This window comes from Fusarium keratoplasticum, chromosome 1 (assembly GCF_025433545.1).
Source record: "Fusarium keratoplasticum isolate Fu6.1 chromosome 1, whole genome shotgun sequence".
In the NCBI taxonomy this organism is placed as follows: Eukaryota; Fungi; Ascomycota; class Sordariomycetes; order Hypocreales; family Nectriaceae; genus Fusarium; species Fusarium keratoplasticum.
In genome coordinates, this window is record NC_070529.1 from 607518 (window position 1) to 626116 (window position 18599).

Consider the following 18599-nt stretch of genomic DNA (forward strand, 5'->3'; position numbering starts at 1 on the left):
CGACTCGTGCGTCTGACGCTAGGCTCTGCCGCATTCCTTCCCGGCTGGAGTCTAACGATGGACGACGATAGAGCCATGCGTTGTCTCCGTCTTGATGCAGAGTTGCCGGACTGCCGGCACGTGCCTTGAGCCGGGTCATGACCCAAGTCAACTGAGCCCCCCCCGGACCCGCATGTCTACGGCCGGGTTGTCCCCGGTGTTGGTATATCTAAGCCAGAAACAAACCTGGCGGTGTGTGAAAAGATCGGGGAGGCGGAGAACAGAGAGACACGAGCTAATTATAAGAGTGATGTGCTCATCATGACTGAGCACATGTGCCTTGAATAGGGACTATTGAGTGCCTGGTTAATAATCCACTCAGGGCCCGCATGATGCATCGGCCGTTGGGCGTTTTTGAAACGGCCGTCTGTTGGGAGGGACGCATATTCTGGCAAGAGAGTTTCTGCGCAGCATGCATATGAGCTGATCTTATAGCTGAGAGGTAATTAAAACTAGATCTCGTACTGTAGTTGGGTGAGATAGATCTCCCAGCCACTTGACTAACTAGTAAACTCTCGGGTATGTCAATGATGAGACAATTGTCTGAAAGGGAAGTCGAAGAATTACAATAACCGAGCTTTACCGTATATGACTGTAACAAGTTGCCGAGTGTGTTTTAGATAGTCGGGTTGCTACACAGAGAGTTCTCAGAGGCTACAATACGAGAGCATCACTCAGCTTTAGAAGGTGGAGGGCACAAGTCTCGGATTTTAACTCGGCGATTATGGCTACTATACCGACAGGACAATATTGATGACGTTGAGCTGCGTCCGAGAGCTCCCGTCGTGCTCGCATGTCTATCTCGCGAGCTGAAGCTCCCCTACGAAAGCTGACACTTTGACCTCCAAGTCCGGTGACTTGGCTCCTCGATGAGCTGAGAACTAGCTTTAGGACTATCGCATCATCAAGGGACTACCGAACGGTAACGGAGGTTGCGAAAACCGTCAGCTAGTCATGCGAGGTTGGAGTCCTCTCTTTTCCCCCGCTTACTCGATCAGGAATCAAATCGTCCTGCAAGGTGAACCCTCGCCTGTCCCCGTTCCGCCTTGCGGGAAGGGGATGGGGGGAACTACCCTCGTGGTGTTGCGAGAGGGCTTGCATGATCGGCGTGGCTGGCAACCACCAGGACCAGGGATATGGGAGGAAAAACCGCCCGACGAGGCAACTCTCAAGAGGCTGAGTGTGAGTTGAATATGTCATGTTCAACAAGCCGCGGGCATCTCTTTTCTTGTCTGATGCGTTGTCTCTTCAGCTAGAGCATACCCCGTCAGCATCTAGAACGGTCCAACATACGTCATTGAGGCAGGCAGGGCTTGCGACTATGAGGGGTCGCCTGGCTTCGGTAGGGTCTTCCGGACGATGTAGAATGCCATGTGGTAAAAGTCCCTCCGCGTGGGGGGGACAAGAGAGAATTCAGAAATCACGCGTCGAGGAATAGGCGCGTCTAAGAAGACCTTGACCTGGTAATCCACCATGACCCCAAGCATTAACAGACAAAACAGGCTGTTCTCTTGACCCTCGTGCCCCTCCCGCTCCCAGATCCAAGACAAGATTTCCAGGGTCCGCCTTGCTAGGGCTGGACCTGGCGTGGCTACGTTGGGCCCGCGAGGCGGCGTCTCGTGGCACCAAGTCTAGAAGGATGGGAAGAGAGAGGGAAAAAAGGACCAAAAAGCTTGGAATCAACGCCATCGTTTCTGGGCTGGAGGTTTCTTGGAAACTGGCGGTAAAGGGCCACCAGCAGCGCGCGCGGGACGGGGGAGGGGGGGGTATTGGTTTCCAGGGATCTTTGACCCGACTCCCCGGCCAACGATGAAGGAGTTCCCACTTGAGCGGTTCCGCGATGATTTTTCTTGTCTTTTTCGTCTTGAAGTAATCATGCGTGTACCCGTGTTGTACGAAGCCTTGAATTACCACCCGTCAGGAGGAGGCTCTCGCAGAGTAGCAGCTTAGAAAGCAGCACAAGCTGAGCGAGCAGGCGCCGCTGATCCGTTCGCCGACAAACTCGCGTGCGACACCCCAGGCTGATTTGATAATCACGTTCAAGGGGGGCGATGATCTCAGGGTCCAGGCCCTTCGATGTGGATGACGGTGAAGCGATGTGTGAGTGTGTGTGTGCTTGCTCCGTCCGGCAAGGGAAGGGAAAAAAGAAAGGGTGTGCGCTTAACGCTGGAGGGGGACAGCCTAATCGGGAACCGTAAGAATGGACGTGGGTGAAACGGCAGCCCATCTCCGGACGAGGCTCTCGGCTCTAGCCCCAGGTCAGGCCTGGTTCGATATCGGGTGTGGGATGGGGAACGGACGAATTCGGTCGACGGAAAGCCAATGGCTCAACTGCTTAACAAGGTCTAAGAAGGCAGCATGTCACAAGCATTACATGAGCCGTCCGAGGGACAATGCAGAGAGGGTTCGGAGGGATCAATTCGCCGAAGCCTCTGGAGAGACCAGTTACACGCAAGAGAGTTGTCACGAAGAGTCGAGAACTTGCTGTCAAGAACCCCTAGGACAAGGCAGCACGTCAGCAAAGATTCAGCTCGTGATGGAGCTTCAGTCCTTGATCATCCTCTGGATCAAAAGGCTCACGATCTGGAACATGCCGTGTACCACCAGCCCGCCAAGATCCTGGCTTGCCTCAGCCCTGGACGCCAGAGCACAAGCATTGAAACATAGCCTAGTCAGAAAGGCTGGTCTAGCGGAAGCGTCAGGCGTTTTTGACAGGAGCTGAAGAAGACCCCGTCCCACGATTCAGCTTTCTGCTTTGAAGCATGGAACTTTCAAGATGACTGAGATTGCTTGATGTCGTGAAACAGTTGCAAGGGCAAATCTCCCATCAGGTGCTGTCTCAGTCTCTACGTCATGCCGAAGCCCCGTATCCCCATACTCCCATGCAAGACCCGGGTCCAGACCGTCAGAATAGCTGCCGCTGCAAGGTTGAACAAGAAGAAGAGTCAACAAGGGGTTCGGAGGTTCAAGCTTGACCAACACCAAAAAAGGTTCTACAAGGTGTGACGCGAGAGAGTCTGGTTTATCTGCAGCGAGGATCATGGCCTAAAAAGAAGGAAAACCCGTCCGTTCTAGACTCTGCCGGGCCCCGGATGGCATTCTGCTACTGTACCCCGAGAGCAAGCTTCCGGGGGGCTGGGTGCATAGCCAAGCGAAGGGGGGGGGCTTGAGTGGGCAGATTCGTGTTTTTCTATCGGAGAGCGGACAAGACGAAAAAAGGCGGAGTTTTCCAGAGCGTCATGGGCAAAATGCGCTTCCGAATCGATTGACAGTGGAAGAAAAAAAGGTGTGAATGCGGGCCGGTGACGTTGGTAAAGGCGCCACGCGTTTTCCTGGTTGGACCCAGGGCTCTCAAAGGGAAAAACGGACCAGATGCACGCTCCTGGGTTTGACAGGGGGGATCCTCTTTTTCCGGTGGACCCTGACGCCGCAATGACGATATAATGGCCAGGGGGGAGAGCGAGTTTGAGTGACAGCATGGGGACGAGGACAGGGGGGGAGGTAGGGGGTTGGAATTCTCGACTCTTGAGAAAGAGAGAAAGAGAGGCATTAACAAAGAAGGATCTTCATGGAGGAGAGAGGGGGGAACAAAGCAGAATGATGGCATCCCGAGTGCTCAGTCCAAAGTTTAAAAAAAAAGTCATGTTAGTCTGGAAAAAAGAGGTGTGGATGGGTGGTGAAGCCAAGGGGGTGGACGGCCAAGGGGTTCAAGCCTCAAGAACAATCAATAGAAGTTCAAGTTTCTCTCTCTCGGGGCCATCCGTAGGGCCACCCACCGCTTAAAAATCTGGGTTAATTAGGTAGTAAACGGCGCAACTGGGGTTATTTTGTTCTTCTCGGGTTGCGGCTGGAAAACTAGTCCCTGTGCAGTAATTACAGTAGCACGACATGCTCCCACCACTGACCAGCAGCATCCAATAGAAGTAACAAAGGGATAAAGGGGAGAACAAGACAATGTGGGTGTGTGCGAGTGCGAACCTACCGATTTCAAGGGGTCCAACCCGTCCATGTTCCAAGGTGGTGGTGCATCGCAAAGCCGGACCGGAGAGAAAGAGAGCAGCAACAAGCAAGCAAGCAATTAGGCGACGATCTTTACTACACGCGATCCCAAACCTGACCCCCTCCCCCTAGCAGCCTCATCCTTTCATCGATGTGACCCCAACGAGGAAACCGTTGGTTTACGGACCCTTTTTCGCAAGTGCTATTGTCCCGCACGCCACCACCAGAAACTTATCATGATGAGATCGACAGGTTTAAACAACACGAAGAAGCGCAAGCGGGGGTTTTCTGTGTAGAGGACAATCATGATCGACGTCGGTAACCATTCAGAAGCTTCTGTACAATTCTTAAAGCATCGGAAAAGCTTGAGGGTTGAATGGGAGGGCAGATCTCACAGCTGTTTGTCCAGCCCAGGTCCCTTGATGCATCTAAAGAAAAAGCCATCGGGGTAAAACAACCCGTGACAGGACAGCCAGCTTGATTGATTAAATTAAACTGGAATCATTCATCGCGAAATGCCTGTAACTGCATTCCGAATCCTCGTCTTTTCTTTCTCTCCACCCACCACCCCGCGTCCACGCCTTTCCATCGCATCCCACGCTGGAGCGAGCACAGGCAGCATAGAGTACCTAAGATAGGGTTTGCCTTGACAGCTTCGAGGGATTCTTCATTAAGCAGGTACCTCCCCGCTGTTGTGCCTTTTTGTGTTTCCTCGTCTGGTATTGCTGACGAGCAGTCAGTAGACTCGGCTTTCTCGCGCGCGGCTGTCTATTTGTAATTAGGTAGGTAGCTGGTAGATGCCTTCTCCTACTCATACCTCAGCTTCTCGATTATTCACTGCCTCAACAGTTGCCACGAATCTATTTCAAATCTATCCAACATCTTAAACGTGTCAATTCCCTTCTCTCAAATCCGTCCGTTACAAAGCAGCCTTCTACCGACTGCTGCACTGATCCTCCCCTGCTCCACCCCGCGTCATCGGCCGTCAGACGCCACCGTCGCCATCCCACGGTAACGGCGTCTTTTGGGCTGCCCCCCCATTTCTATCGCCACCGTCTACCCGCCCTCTTGCGCCCTCTACGTCTTTCACGCCTTTTCGTCCCTCCTTCGCTCGAAGCACTCCTCGCCCATTATAAATCTACCCCTCACCCTCCATGTATAAGCTACCTACCGTTCCTCGTCCATCCGTCACGTCAGAGCCCGTCTAATTCGGTTACCGTCTGAGCAGCCGTAGCCTCTATCGAGCCCTCTGGCTTCAGGTCTCTTCCCCCCCTGGCGACCCTTCCATCCCCCCCGACTAAACGCCCCCCTTCTTGGCCTGTTTCCAAGTGTTCCAGGGATTCAAGACCCCACCATCCGCCCGCTTCTTCACCTCCCGTCTCCCATCCATCTCTATTCAAATCTACCACATCCCTCACCTCTTTTGGTGGACGGCTCCTCACCCTTGAAACCTCGTCCTCTAAGCCTAGTAAGGCTCATCTTGAGTTTCTACTTTTATTTCTCGATTCCCTCCTCAGCCTCTGTCGCCATGGCCTTATGAGAAGCCTCGCTCAGCCTCCTTCACCCCCTGCTTCTCTGGAGATGACGTCGACTACTCCCATCACCGCCTTCGCCATGCATGACTCGAGGACCGGCGACCGTACACCAAGTCTGCATTATACCATGAAAACACCTGCTCGCCATTCTCCCGTCGCCTCTGGTGTCCCGACTTCTCACTCACGCTCAAATTCGTACACAATCTCGCATTCTCAGTCGCTGCGATCCAAGCAGACAAAATCCTCGACTCCCCTCCAATCTCCACGAATGCCCTACTCGGTGGGCCAGAACCACCCCCCCAAGCTCTCACCGCGCGTCGTTCCAGATGCGAGAGCACCTAGTCCTAATTACTTTGGCCTCATTGTCGAGTCGGGCAATGAGCGAGGAGACTCATCTTCTGGTCTCCCTAAGGATACCTGGAGCCCATCATCCTCAGTAAAGTCTTTCGCCGCAGCCATTCCAAAGCAGGTTCCTCTTGATGCAAACCCCGAATTCGAGGCCTTCAAGAGACAGGCGGACCTTAACCGGGGCAAGTCCTTTGCTCTGTCAACTAGCCACTACGCCATTCCCTCCGTCTCGTCGTCCGGAGTTGCCCCCGTGCGACCTCGACCTCCGCGATGGCACACCCATGGAAGCGAAACCGGCGCAGAATCACCATTTGGTCGCGGTCTCAGTGCTGCCAGCATTCGACCGGCGAGTCGAATGGATGTTGATCAGGAAAGCCTACAGGATTCAGCATATGTTTCGTCCGAGTCGAAACGCAACTCGGAATCGTCTCTTCATAACCATTTCCCTACCCTTAATCTACCTCGATTCGAATCGCCGCGCCCAATGGATCCCCCGCAGCACCGTACGACTTTAACTCGATCAGAGGACCGCGATCCGCGGCTGTCAGTAATGGAGCACCGTGTCGAACCCCCCGATGCTCGAGATATTCGACGGTCCGAGACGGTGCCTGCAACTCTGGAGCCGGGACAGCCTCACATGATTACTGGTGCGCAGCTGAAGGACATGCTTCGAACCGTTCAGGAGGACCGGCTCCTTATCCTCGATCTTCGCTCATCGCAAAACTACGCCCATGCTAGAATCCAGGGTGGTCTTAACCTCTGTATCCCGACCACCCTTCTAAAGCGGGCCACCTTTAACATCCAGAAGCTCCAGCAGACATTCCAGGGAGGATCTGAGTCTAGTAAATTCTCCAGGTGGAGAGAAATGGACTATATTGTGGTCTACGATGCTCACTCATCTGACAAGCGGGATGCCGTCACTGCCCAGAACATGATCAAGAAGTTCACCAACGAGGGATTCTCAGGCGGTACCTGCATTCTCAAGGGCGGGTTCAACTCCTTCCAGGAACATTACCCGGATTTTGTCGACCATCAATGCGCGACTGGCTCCCCTGGAAAGCCTGGCCACGGAGGTATTGCTCCTGTCATTGGCGGAGTGATGCTTCCTACCTCCACCAACGATGTCAACCCCTTCTTCACCAATATTCGACAAAACATGGACCTTGCAGACGGTGTTGGTCAACTTGATGTCTCTCGACCTTCTGCCTTGGATTCGCCTTCTCTGCCTAGGTGGCTACGAGACGCGGCATCCAAGCCGGATCACGGAAAGAAGGTGTCTGACAAGTTCCTGCACATCGAGGTTGACGAACAGTCCCGTATGAAGGCGGCATATGCTGCTTTCAACCCTAGCAACAAGGAGAAGCGCGCACCAGTTCAGCTATGTGGTGTTGAGAAGGGTGGCAAAAACCGATACAAGGACATTCTACCTTTTGAGCACGCCCGAGTCAAGCTTCAGGAGAAGCCGGAAGGCTCATGTGATTACATCAACGCCAGTCACCTCAGGGCTTCGCGGAGTAACAAGCGGTACATTGCCACCCAGGGCCCGCTCCCTGCTACATTCGAGGTATGTTCATTCTGAGCCTCAAGTTGTGCCTTGCTAACAATGTTTAGGACTTCTGGTCTGTTGTCTGGGAGCAGGATGTGCGTGTCATTGTCATGTTGACTGCCGAGTCGGAGGGGGGCCAGCTTAAGTGCCACCCCTACTGGAAGGGCAGAGACTTTGGAGCCATCAGGCTTAAGCCGCTATCTGAGAAGAAGGTGTCCCTTGATATTGATAAGCATAGATCCGACTCGCACGCTACTCCGTCTGCCTCGATGGGCGAACAGGGAAGAAGACGCGCAAACACGACGACTACTCTGGAGTCCGCCACGCCGACACCGAAGCCCCTGCAGGGCCAAACAGAAACCCCGTACGTCATTGTTCGAAAGTTTGCCCTGTCGCACAACGCCCATCCTTTCGACCCGATTCGGGAGATCACGCATCTTCACTTCCCATCGTGGCCCGACTTTGGCACCCCGGCGCAGCCATCTCATCTGTTGGCGCTTGTTGAGCTGGCCAACGTCATGCAGCGGTCCGCTCTTCCCATCGAGACGCAATCGGTGGTGGGATCCAAGTCTTCACCGATCGAGCTGCCCATCACCTGGTACGATGAGCCTGAGCTGGATTCGCGCGCGCGGCCGATGCTGGTTCACTGCTCGGCCGGATGTGGACGCACGGGAACGTTTTGCACGGTGGACAGCGTGATCGACATGTTGAAGCGCCAGAGACAAGCCAAGGTTGCGGCAGTGCGAGGACGGGACCCTGAGGGCGACGTTCCCATGGGAGAGACAGGAGATGTGTCTCCTCGATCTGTTAGAAACTTTAACTTTTACACACCCGGTCAAAGGTCCAGCATGGAGAGGAGAGTGGCACGTGGCGCCTTAGCCATTGACACAAGCTGGTTGTACGACGACAGCGTGGATCTGATTCAGAAGACGGTGGAGGATTTCCGAGAACAGAGACTGAGCATGGTGCAGAGTCTGAGACAATACGTGCTCTGCTACGAGACGGTGCTTGAATGGGTGACGAGGATGAATGAGCGAGGAGCGAGTGCTCCCAACGGCAGAGGACGAAGCGGGAGCCTCCGGCATTGAGGGAGGTGATTGGAGGATGCATCATGATCGGACAGCGGCATCAGGCGCATAATTGCATATGGAAACGGCGGGCAAGGCAACAACCATGAATGGGCAGGGGATGGTTACAGGCAGGCGTTTACTGGTTTGGTTTGGTTTGGTTCGGTTTGACTTGATTTGCAATGACTTGACGCGTCTTGTCTTTAATGGCGGTTCTGTTCTGCCAGAATGGCACAACACCACAGCGAGCGCGCGATGCTTACGAAAGGAAATACAAAAAAACGCCACGGGAGGAGAGGACGAGGACCTTGGCTGGATAGCCTCCCCTTCCTTAGTGAGTGGGTTATGGGGGTTCTCTTGGTCTTTTTTTTTTTTCTGTATAGTAGAATAAAAGGAGGCAAAGGGGATGCAAACTTGGAAACATGGAACTTGCATAGGTAGTCGAGGCGGGACGAGAGAGAGATACAAGTGCATACACACACTACTCAAAGTACAAGTGACTACTGGATTTGATTTGATTGCTCTGTGCAGGTGACAAGTCACGATGCATGCCGGACTTGTAATTGGCGACCTCGAGCCCTTGTTTGTTTCCTCTCAGCTCTAGATAATGGATTCGTCCCGTCCAGAGAGAGACTGCAAGGTGGCGTGCCATAGTAGGCAGGTCGCCGCTTGGAGGCTGGTCAGCAGGGGGGAGTCGCATCGAATCGCGGGCGAATGCGCCATCTCTACTGGGGAGAGCGTCATGAGGGGGGCACGTGTGATGACGTCGCATCGAGATGCATGAATTTCTTGGGACGGGTTACCAAAGATAGATAACGAGGGGAGGGGGGTAGTAATCCGTGAGGCCCGAAGCGCGGTTTCAGGAGGGACACGGACTTGATGGAAAAAAGATGAAGTGATCAAGACTGATGTGATCTGATGTGATTTCTTGTCTGGGGGGCTTGATAATCAGAGGGGCTGTTTCTGGGGGATTCCATCTCTTGGCTTGGCTTCAGCTGAGGAGTGCCCTACTAATTCCGCTATAAGCCAGGCTCTAGCCGCTGTGGCAGCCCGCCCGTCTCCGGCCAAAAAAGGATGTGTCAGAATCCATCCGGGGGGCACCAGAGTTTCACAGTCAAGTCAAGCAGGGCGCAGGTATAAACAACCAAACGTCAATGCTTTTCTGCCCTTTCCCTTTCCTCACTGGAACCTTCCCTTACGCCCTTGTCATCAATCGGTAAGTGCCTTGAGAGGGTGAGCAAGGTATTATAGGCAGACAGGTTTTATTATATAGAAGAGAGTGCCCACCCCCGCCTCGCATGGGATGCCTTGCTTCCTTTTTTTATTCTTGCAAACAGACAGAAACAGAAGCAGAAGCAGACTGTGGAAAGAGCGGCAGCCTGGATTACACTGCACCCGGCGATAAGGATTTACAGTTTATTGGGCACCTGCTGTGCTTGCACCCACCACTTCCATCCATTCGTCTTCCCTCCACCTCCAGCATCTTCCATTCCACAACATCCACTTCTTTTCTTCCCCCAAAACCTTGCCGTCTTGTCGGGCCCCCAAGGCTTTTTCAACGGCTCTTGTGTAATCATCGCCGCGCCGATTGCGCCGTCTACTATTTTATTCTAATCTCCTTCTTCGCCCTTTGACCGGATCCCTTCTTTTTACAAACAACCTACCCTTGGGGGCCATTGCGCAGCGCAGTCCTTCATTTCTCCAAACCCGTCGCAGCCAGCGCCAGTTTTTGGTGGACTCGTTTAGCGGCCCTTCTTCAGCCAGGCTCGTTTTGACTTGTTTCGCTCGCTGATTCAGAAAACCACCCGCGCGCGCACTCACCTCACCTCACGGATCTCACTGCGCCACCCCGAGTTGCCTGGACAAGACAGGACTGAACCGAACCGGCCTTCCTTGGTCTCGTTTACGCTTTCAGCGCGCGCGCGCAACCGACCTGACCCTCGGAGTGTTTACACACAAGGACGTGACTCCTCCCATTCCGGGATCGCGCGCGCTCTCCTTCGACCTTTAATCTTTACATCTTCCTCCCCCTCGGAAGATACGGATATCGACTCGACTGCTGTTGTCGCCATGTCACAACTGCCGTCAGCCGCCGACACGATGCGGCGCCCCTCACTCGACCTGACGGAGCCGTCGCGAACAATCGAAGAAGCCAATGAAGCCCCTTCAGACGAAAACATGGATGAGGATATTGATCTCTCCATGCCCCCCGTCGAAGACGACGTCCTAGAAGAGGACCCGAGGATCTACACACCACCTCCCCGCATCGCCGCCCGTTTCTATCGACCATCCCAGGCCCGTCGCAGAGATTCGGCGGCCTCGTCGCGCCGAAACTCAATCTCGTCAGCCCACTCCCGATGCTCCTCCATTCAGCCATCCAGCCACCACGGCGGCCAGCAGAGCAAATATGTGGCCCAACATCTACGACGTGCCTCATTCCTCGAGGACCGCAGGGCGCGCCTTGCCGACAGAGCCGCCCATGCCGAAAAGGTCCGCCTTCGGGCAGCACTAGCCAAGGCGACCCAGCGAGATACCACCCTGTCAGAAGAGCGCGCCATCGCTGCACAGCAAGCCAGGGAACGTAATCTGGCCGAGATTGTGGCCAACTGCGCAGAAGAAGTCAAGAAGGCCAAGCAGGTGGCTGAATTCATGAAGGAGAAGCGGGAACAGGATATTGCGCGGATGAAGGCCCAGATCGAAGAGAGAATGGCCGAGGCCGAGAGACGGAGGGAGGAACTACGAACAAAGAATGCCTCGAGGCGGAGCCGGGGTCAGAGTGTTATGACCAGGAAGCCCATCGACCCCGTGCCTGAGGCGGTTGAGGAAGAAGCTTGCAAGCTCACGGATGAAGATGCCGCAGCCAGAATTCAATGGTGGTGGCGTGGATGCCTCCGAAAGCGGATGATTCGCGAGTTCAACGAGCTGGGCTTGACCGTGGACGGCATTAGAGACACACATTTTGACACTGTCGTGGAACTACTCGCGCAGGACAGAGTGCTTGTCATCACAGCACGGTTGCTCCGCCTATGCGGCCTCCAAGAGGGCGATGCCGGATCAGTTGAAGAGATGGCGGCAGTTCGCACATTTCTGAGTGCATTCCTTATTCTTGGCCACCCCAACCAAGTTCTCAACACCAAGAACGACAACGGCGAAGAAGAGGTCGTTGATGTGCTGACCGCCCACCGACTTCCCTCTGGGGACCTTGCCAACCCGCAACTACAAGACTTGGTTGGCAAGGCACGAGACTTGCTGATATCGTTTGAGAACATCCTTTCTCGCTTGACGTCTGCGAATGCATACACCACGCCCCCGACACTGAAGAACACACTCCCCGAGGCATACGCCACCTTTTACAATGCCTTTATTGCATGGAAGTCACGAGACTCGGATGCCTTGATCGAGGTCATGCTCATGCAGTTTGTCGAGCTCGACGCAATCTACCACACCGTCAAGGATACCACCGACGACGCGGCGACGGCGTTGTACAAGAAGAGCATTCAGGATAACCAGCTTATGCTCATTGTACGAATTAAGAAGCTGGCAGGTCAAGAGAGGGGCAAGAAGCTCATCTTTGATGCTGTCGGTGAGGCCAGGAGGGCTCGCGCTAAGAAGAAGAAGACTGGCGACACAAAGCCCCGTGTGGCTGATAATGCTGCAGGGGAAGCACACGAGACGGCCAACAGCTTGGTTTCATCCGAGCCTCAGACGCTCACTCCTCCTGCCACTCCGGCTAGCAAGGCTCAGGCCAAGGCCTCTGCCCCCAAGACTGGCCTCAACGGACTCCTGCCTAACAACAGGGTTGTCGTTCACGAGTTGGCCATCAATAAGGAGTACCAGCTTTCTCCTGACGAATACAGGGAGCAGCAGGCAGAGCGCGCTCAACCCCTGTACGAGCAGATGAGGACCATCATGGACGACTCGGACCACGCAGCCAACTTTAGGTTCTTTGCCGTGGTGGCGAGCAACATCAAGGACAAGCTCCAGCGCCTCTTGAAGCCTGGCAACAGCATGTACAACCTTATCGGGGAGATCCTTGATCCCGACATGGCGGAACGGCAGTTTGCTCTGGGCAACTTTTCCTACGAGAGATTCTTTACTGCCATGGCGTCACTGCTTCCCAAGCTGTGCGCTCCTTTCCGTGACGAGGAGGTCAAGGACCTGATCCAAAACAAGTTGGCTGACGGCAACATCATCGACCGTGTTGAGGCCCTCAATGGATTCATTGACCTCATGCTTTGCGATTACATCAACTATCTGATGAAGATCGCTGCACCTCAACTGATCGAGTCTGCCGCCCCGTATGAAGCGAAGAGGTTTGCCGAGGACGTGGAGAAGGGCCAACTGGGCCTTGCAGCGGCTGAGGCAAGCTGGAGAGCAGCCCGATCTAAGGTCATGGCTGAGGTGCAGAAGAGAGACCCCGAGGGTATCAACCACCCCAAGTCGCGACCTACGGCGAGTCGTTTCTACGCACAGATGCTTGTTGACATCTTCACCAAGATCTCGCCTACCCCTATCGAGGAGGTTCCTGAGATGCTTCGTCTTGACCATGGCCGTATTAGCCAGGTCTCGACCATGATTCAACGGATCATTACTGCTGGTGCGGTGCTGCTTCAGTGCAAGAACCTGCTCAAGCGGGATGTCCGGTCGGCATGGAAGACGGAGGCGTCTCGCATCATGGCGGTGATTGAGGCAGGCCATCCTCTGGATACCACAATGGATGGTGTTATGGCCGCTCTGGAATCTGGACGGTCGATGCCAGCAGCGACCAAGGGCCACCTGCGCGCCCTTGTCACCAAGGTCTTGACTGCCAGCCAGGAGATGGCGGAGCGGGGACGTGAGCCTAGTGAGCCCGTCCTGCGCCTCCTCCTCACCCGTCTACGCGGCAACATCCTCACTCGTCTGGCTGCCGGGTCAGCGAGTGAGAAGGTCAAGGCGACCAACACAGCCGGTGAGAAGCTCGCCAGTCTCGGACTGTCCGAGTTCGTGGAGCGAGTTAGAGAGATTTCGGCTCTACTGGAGAAGGTGGGAGCTGTCGATAGGGCAGCCCACGGGCCGTGGTGGGATGCAGTTGCGACAAAGGTTGAACAAGAAGACATGTCAACCTAGAGAAGGACGAAGGATGCATGATGAGCAATATGGATGCATGAATGCTGGGAGGTAACATGTTTGTTTTGAGGGATTGGAATTTGTGTTTTTCACTGGGAAGCGATGCTGGGATCTGTGTTTCTTGATTCGTTTTGCAAGGCGTACTGGAATGGGGCAGCCGATATGGCTCACCACTGATTCACTGGGATGGGAATATTTTGAGCATCATAGACGTGGCGGCCTCTCGTCGGGAGAGGAGGCAAAGCGTTGATGGTCTGGGTTCATTTCATGAGAAGCATCCAACATACAATGGGTAGCCTTGGGTTTTTTGCGTTTTCTTGGGTTAGCGATAGAATGAAGAGAATGTCAGCTGCCATGCAAATGCCTTTTACATGATTATCTCTTGATATCTGATGTGAGGTGATGCGAAAAGGAGACTGAGGTTTTTGCGGATAGGGGGGATAACTGTGAGCAGAGTAGCAGCAACGCTTAGCCGTGCGTTTTTAACCATGTCGTTTAGTCTCCCATAAGCCATCATCAACCATCATCACCTGCTGCTTCCTAAGTAGAAGAGCAAAAAAGAAATCTACGGGTAGAAACAACATAGAAAAAGAAAGGGTCTGGCCGGGGATTGAACCCGGGACCTCTCGCAAGCTGTTGCTGTAGGGTTTGCCCTAAGCGAGAATCATACCACTAGACCACCAGACCGATCAAGCTCTGTTGAGCTTGTTGAGTGGTTGTTAGAAGAGTCGTCGCAAAGCCATACTATCAAAGTGAAGCAGAGATATTTGCCCCTCGGTGGCGGAGTTCAGAAACCGTATTTGGAGAGGCAACTTGACAGACAACTCCTTGGTATACACAGTTGATTGCAGGTTTCAAGTTATTTGCACCAAGTCTGCCATCCGTGGAGCCCTTTTCATCTTGACGACAATGAGATGAAAGAAGGTCGGCGTTGGGACCAGTCTCACGTACTCGCACCCCGTAGTTGGATGGCCGTGCCAGCTTATCACATTGACACAGGATCCAAGTGGCCGAGGCAGTCAGACAAATTCAGGTCATAAAGATTTTTCATTCGGGCCTTGTAATGACCTATTACTCTCTTTTAGGAACCAGGGCATAACATCTACCCAATGCCCTGACTCCAAACATGGTATCACCCCCCGATACGCTCAACACCTCATCATCTATAATTTACAAAGTCACGCATATCCGTTTGCGCCCAGCCACTCCTTGAGCGACGCAGCATCGCGCTCGCGGTACGCAGCACGGCCGCGAATCTTGTCCTTGACAGTGCCAAGGGTACGGTCAAAGCTCTTGGTATCCTTGTCGGCCATGAACTTCTCAATGTCGTCCACGACGGAAACATCAGTAAAGGCACCCAGGCTGATCTTGATGTATCGGTCAACGACAACGGGGTTGCCGAGCTTGGCAATAACGGCATCCCAGTTGGTCTTCATGAACTCCCACTGGAGAGGACGACCAATGATGTTGGAAGCTACAGAGTTGCCCAGGACGTGCATGTCTCCGCTGGGAACGGCGTTGGAGGGGGGAGACTGGTTGAAGTTGAAGGGGATAATCTCCTTGGTAAGAAGATCGGCATCCTCGACACTGCCGAGAACGCTAAGGGACAGGAGTTTGCCATCGATGGACTTGGTGTTAAACCACTCCTTCTTGAGAATCTCAACAGTGCGGGCGGGGTCCTTCATGATGGCAGCGCGCCAGACAGCAACTCGGAGGGGAGCAGGGATGGGGTTTGCCTCGGGGTCCTCAACCCAGGCCTCGAAGCGCTTCAGAGCCTCCTCGGTAACGCTAAGCATGTTAGCATTGAATCAGAAAACGGATATAAACGTGGCTTACCCAGGGTGGCCGCCAGCAACAGCAACACCAATGATGTCCTTTCGCAAAAGGCCAGTGAGGTAGTCCTCACCCTCAGGGAAGTCCCAGCCAACTTCGGCAATCTTCTCGTCGACGAGCTTCAGGCTGAAGTTGTCAAGGGCCTTCTTGATAACGGGGTCCTCCTTAAAGACAGACTTGACACCAGCAATCGAGTCAAGAACCTGACGCCAGACAAGAGGGTGTGTCTCCTTGCCAAAGCCCTGGAGGAAGGTAAGCAGCGCAGGGGTTGTGCCGTTGCCAGCAAAGGCAAGGTGAGCGGTGGAACCAATGATGGAGATCTTGTCCTCAGTGCTGAGCTTGTCGAGCTGCTGGCTGAGCTTAGCGAGACGCTCAGGGGGGTAGTTGACGCGGTAGAAGCCGGTGGCGCCGCTGTTGAGCTTGTAAAAGTCATCGTCGATGTCACGGATGGTGTCCTCCTTGGTGGTCAGGGACAGCGAAGCGATGCCAGCCTGGTCCTTCTTGCCCTCCAGTCCCAGGGGCACCCACCAGGTGGTGGTATCATCCTCGGGCTTAACATCACCAGTCGACAGGAAGCGAGACTGCTTGATCGAGATCTGACCAGGCTCCTCGGCAACAGTCACAACAGGGTGACCAATCTTGGAGATCCATGGGTTCATGAGCTCAGTCACGTTCTTACCAGAGGCCTGGCTGAGAGCATCCCACAGAGCAGTAGTCTTGGCATTTCCATATGCGTGGCTCTTGAGGTAGTTGGAGACACCCTTGAGGAAGGTCTCAACGCCAAGGTGGTTGGCAAGCATGCGAATGGCAGAGCAGCCCTTGAGGTAGCTGATAGAGTCAAAGATCTGGTTGATGTCGAGAGCGTCGCGGACGGGGACATGGATGGGGTGGCTAGCGCGGATGCCGTCAAGGCTAAAGGCAGCCTCCATACCCTCGTTGACGAACTGAGCCCACACCTGCCAGTCAGGGTGAAGGTGGTCCACGGCGTGCCAGCCAACCCAGGTAGCGAAACCCTCGTTGAGCCAGAGCTCATCCCACCAGTCCATGGTGACAAGGTTACCGAACCATTGGTGAGCAAGCTCGTGGGCGACGACGTAAGCGACAGCGTTCTTGAATCGGGGGTCCGAGGTCTTCTCGTCGTAGAGAACCTGGGTAGTACGGTAAGTAACAAGACCCCAGTTCTCCATAGCACCGTGGGTGAACTCGTGGACGGCGATCAGATCGGACTTGGGAAGAGGGTAGTCAATGTCGAAGATCTCGGAGAAGTAGTCAATGATCTTGGGGGCGTGCTGGAGAGCCCATCGACCCTGCTCCTTGAGACCACGGGTGGTGTAGACACGGACGGGAATCTTCTTGCCGTTGTATTCGCGGTCAGTCAAAGCCTCGATGTACTCAAAGTCACCAACAGCCCAGGCCAGGAGGTAGGTGCTCATGACAGGAGAGGTCTCGAAGGAGACAATGTTCCAGCCATCCTTGGAAGGTCGGGTCTCCTTGACAGGCATGTTGCTAAGAGCAACCTGGTCCGAGGGGATCTCAATGTCAAAGTCAAAGGTAGCCTTGAGGTTGGGCTCGTCGAAGCAGGGGAAAGCTCGGCGAGCATCGCAAGCCTCAAACTGGGTGCTGAGCATGTAGTGCCATTCGTCGTCGTGGGGAACAGAGGCGGCGGGGGTCTCGGCGGGCTTGTACTTGCTGCGGTAGAAACCAGCCATCTCATTGTTCATGATACCCTCGAACTCGATGATGATGGAAGCCTTGGAAGCAACAGGGAGCTCCTCGTCGAAAGTGATAGTGGAACGCTGGGCCTTTTCGTCATAGTTGAAGCTGGTGGATTCCACCGTCTTGGAGTCGATAGAGACCTTGGCATGAGAGAGCTTGAGGTCAAGAGTGTTGACGATAACTTCCTTGGTGGGCTTTGTGATTTCCGAGTCGATGCTGGACAGCTGTTAGAGCTTGCTGCTGGAGTGAGGGGTAGAGCTGAGACGTACGTAACAGTTCCCTTGTAGGTCCAGTTGGTGAACTCGAGGTCCCTCAGGGAGAGGTTGTAGTGCTTGGGCTTGACATTGTCGGGGAGAACATCGCGGTCGGTCATTTTCACGTTACGGTTGAGTCTGGCGTGGCCAGAGCAGAAGCGGTTGGGGATCTGAGAGAGAAGAGAGCTTGACGCGAAGACAAGTTAGCAGCTGTAGCTCCAGAGCTATCCAGGCTGGGCTGAGAAGGATGAATCCAAGATTCTGGAGAAAAGAGGCCCCTTGGGAGAAACAGGAAAGGGGAGAATTGAGGAGTAAGAGATAAGATTTTATGTCGATGAGAAAGGGTGACGTGATAAGAAGGAGCTAAGGTGAGGCGGGAGGTGGAGGGAAGGGAAGGTGCCACGGGCAACAGCGTGATGCGGCAGGGACGGCCCACCCCACCGCGGGGTCGCCCAGCTGTGGTGAGGGGCACCGACGACTCCTGCAGCTGCGGGCGGGCGCTGAAACGTACCTCCGGGCGCCGATCGGCATCGCCCGAGCATTTTCACGGCGGTTTCGGAAGTCCTTGACGGATTGGCTGCTGCTGCTTGCAACCGACGCCAATGCTCGCGAATTACCGGTGTTCCAGATGGAATTGAAGGCTGAAGAAAAAGGGGACAGTACGCCCGTGTGACCCGCCGTCTGCCGTGTAAAGGCCGGTGATAGTGGGCTGCTCCACAGGGCCTGTCGTTGAGCCAGCTGTCGCAAAAGGCCCTTGGACGACGACATTGTGGCCGCACTGTCGTCGCAAATTGGGCAGGTCGGGGTTCACTCTTGATGAGAGAAGGGGGGGTCTTCGGTGATGAAAATCCTTCCTTGTCGTGTTCGCCGTGCTCTTAGTCACTGGGGGACCCCCATTGATGGCACTTTTGTAGTTGCCCGTCCCGTATCGTTCGAAATGTCGCGGGCGTTGGAAATTTTCGGGTCAACGTGAGGTCCCAAGAGCCGCGTTGCCGGCGACAAGCGAGACGGTGGGGTCCGTGTGCATTGTGTCATGACTGCGCTATTACACTGTGCATCATGGGACGATAAAGAGCAGATGGGTCTAGGATTAAGACAGGATGGATATGGCGTAGTGCGTTTCATTAGCAACCGTTAGAAACGGAATGAGGTTCCC

At 54.5% G+C, this 18599-nt stretch overlaps 3 protein-coding genes across 3 annotated transcripts; 2 read left to right on the plus strand and 1 right to left on the minus strand.

Annotated features, from left to right (window-relative positions):
• Positions 1-5574: 5574 nt before the first annotated feature.
• NCS57_00019900 (uncharacterized protein) lies at positions 5575-8555 on the plus strand (the record flags this gene model as incomplete). Its single annotated transcript, XM_053050288.1, has 2 exons — positions 5575-7485; positions 7533-8555. The coding sequence occupies 2 exons, from the start codon at positions 5575-5577 to the stop codon at positions 8553-8555; spliced, it is 2934 nt and encodes a 977-aa protein (XP_052918803.1).
• Positions 8556-10604: 2049 nt separating this feature from the next.
• On the plus strand, positions 10605-13640 carry NCS57_00020000 (uncharacterized protein; the record flags this gene model as incomplete). The annotated part of the gene is made up of 1 exon (XM_053050289.1): positions 10605-13640. One exon carries the CDS (start codon positions 10605-10607, stop codon positions 13638-13640), a length of 3036 nt encoding a protein of 1011 aa, XP_052918804.1.
• A 1178-nt stretch (positions 13641-14818) lies between these two features.
• NCS57_00020100 (Aminopeptidase) lies at positions 14819-18211 on the minus strand (the record flags this gene model as incomplete). Its single annotated transcript, XM_053050290.1, has 4 exons — positions 14819-15428; positions 15477-17405; positions 17459-17629; positions 17955-18211. The coding sequence occupies 4 exons, from the start codon at positions 18209-18211 to the stop codon at positions 14819-14821; spliced, it is 2967 nt and encodes a 988-aa protein (XP_052918805.1).
• Positions 18212-18599: the final 388 nt, after the last annotated feature.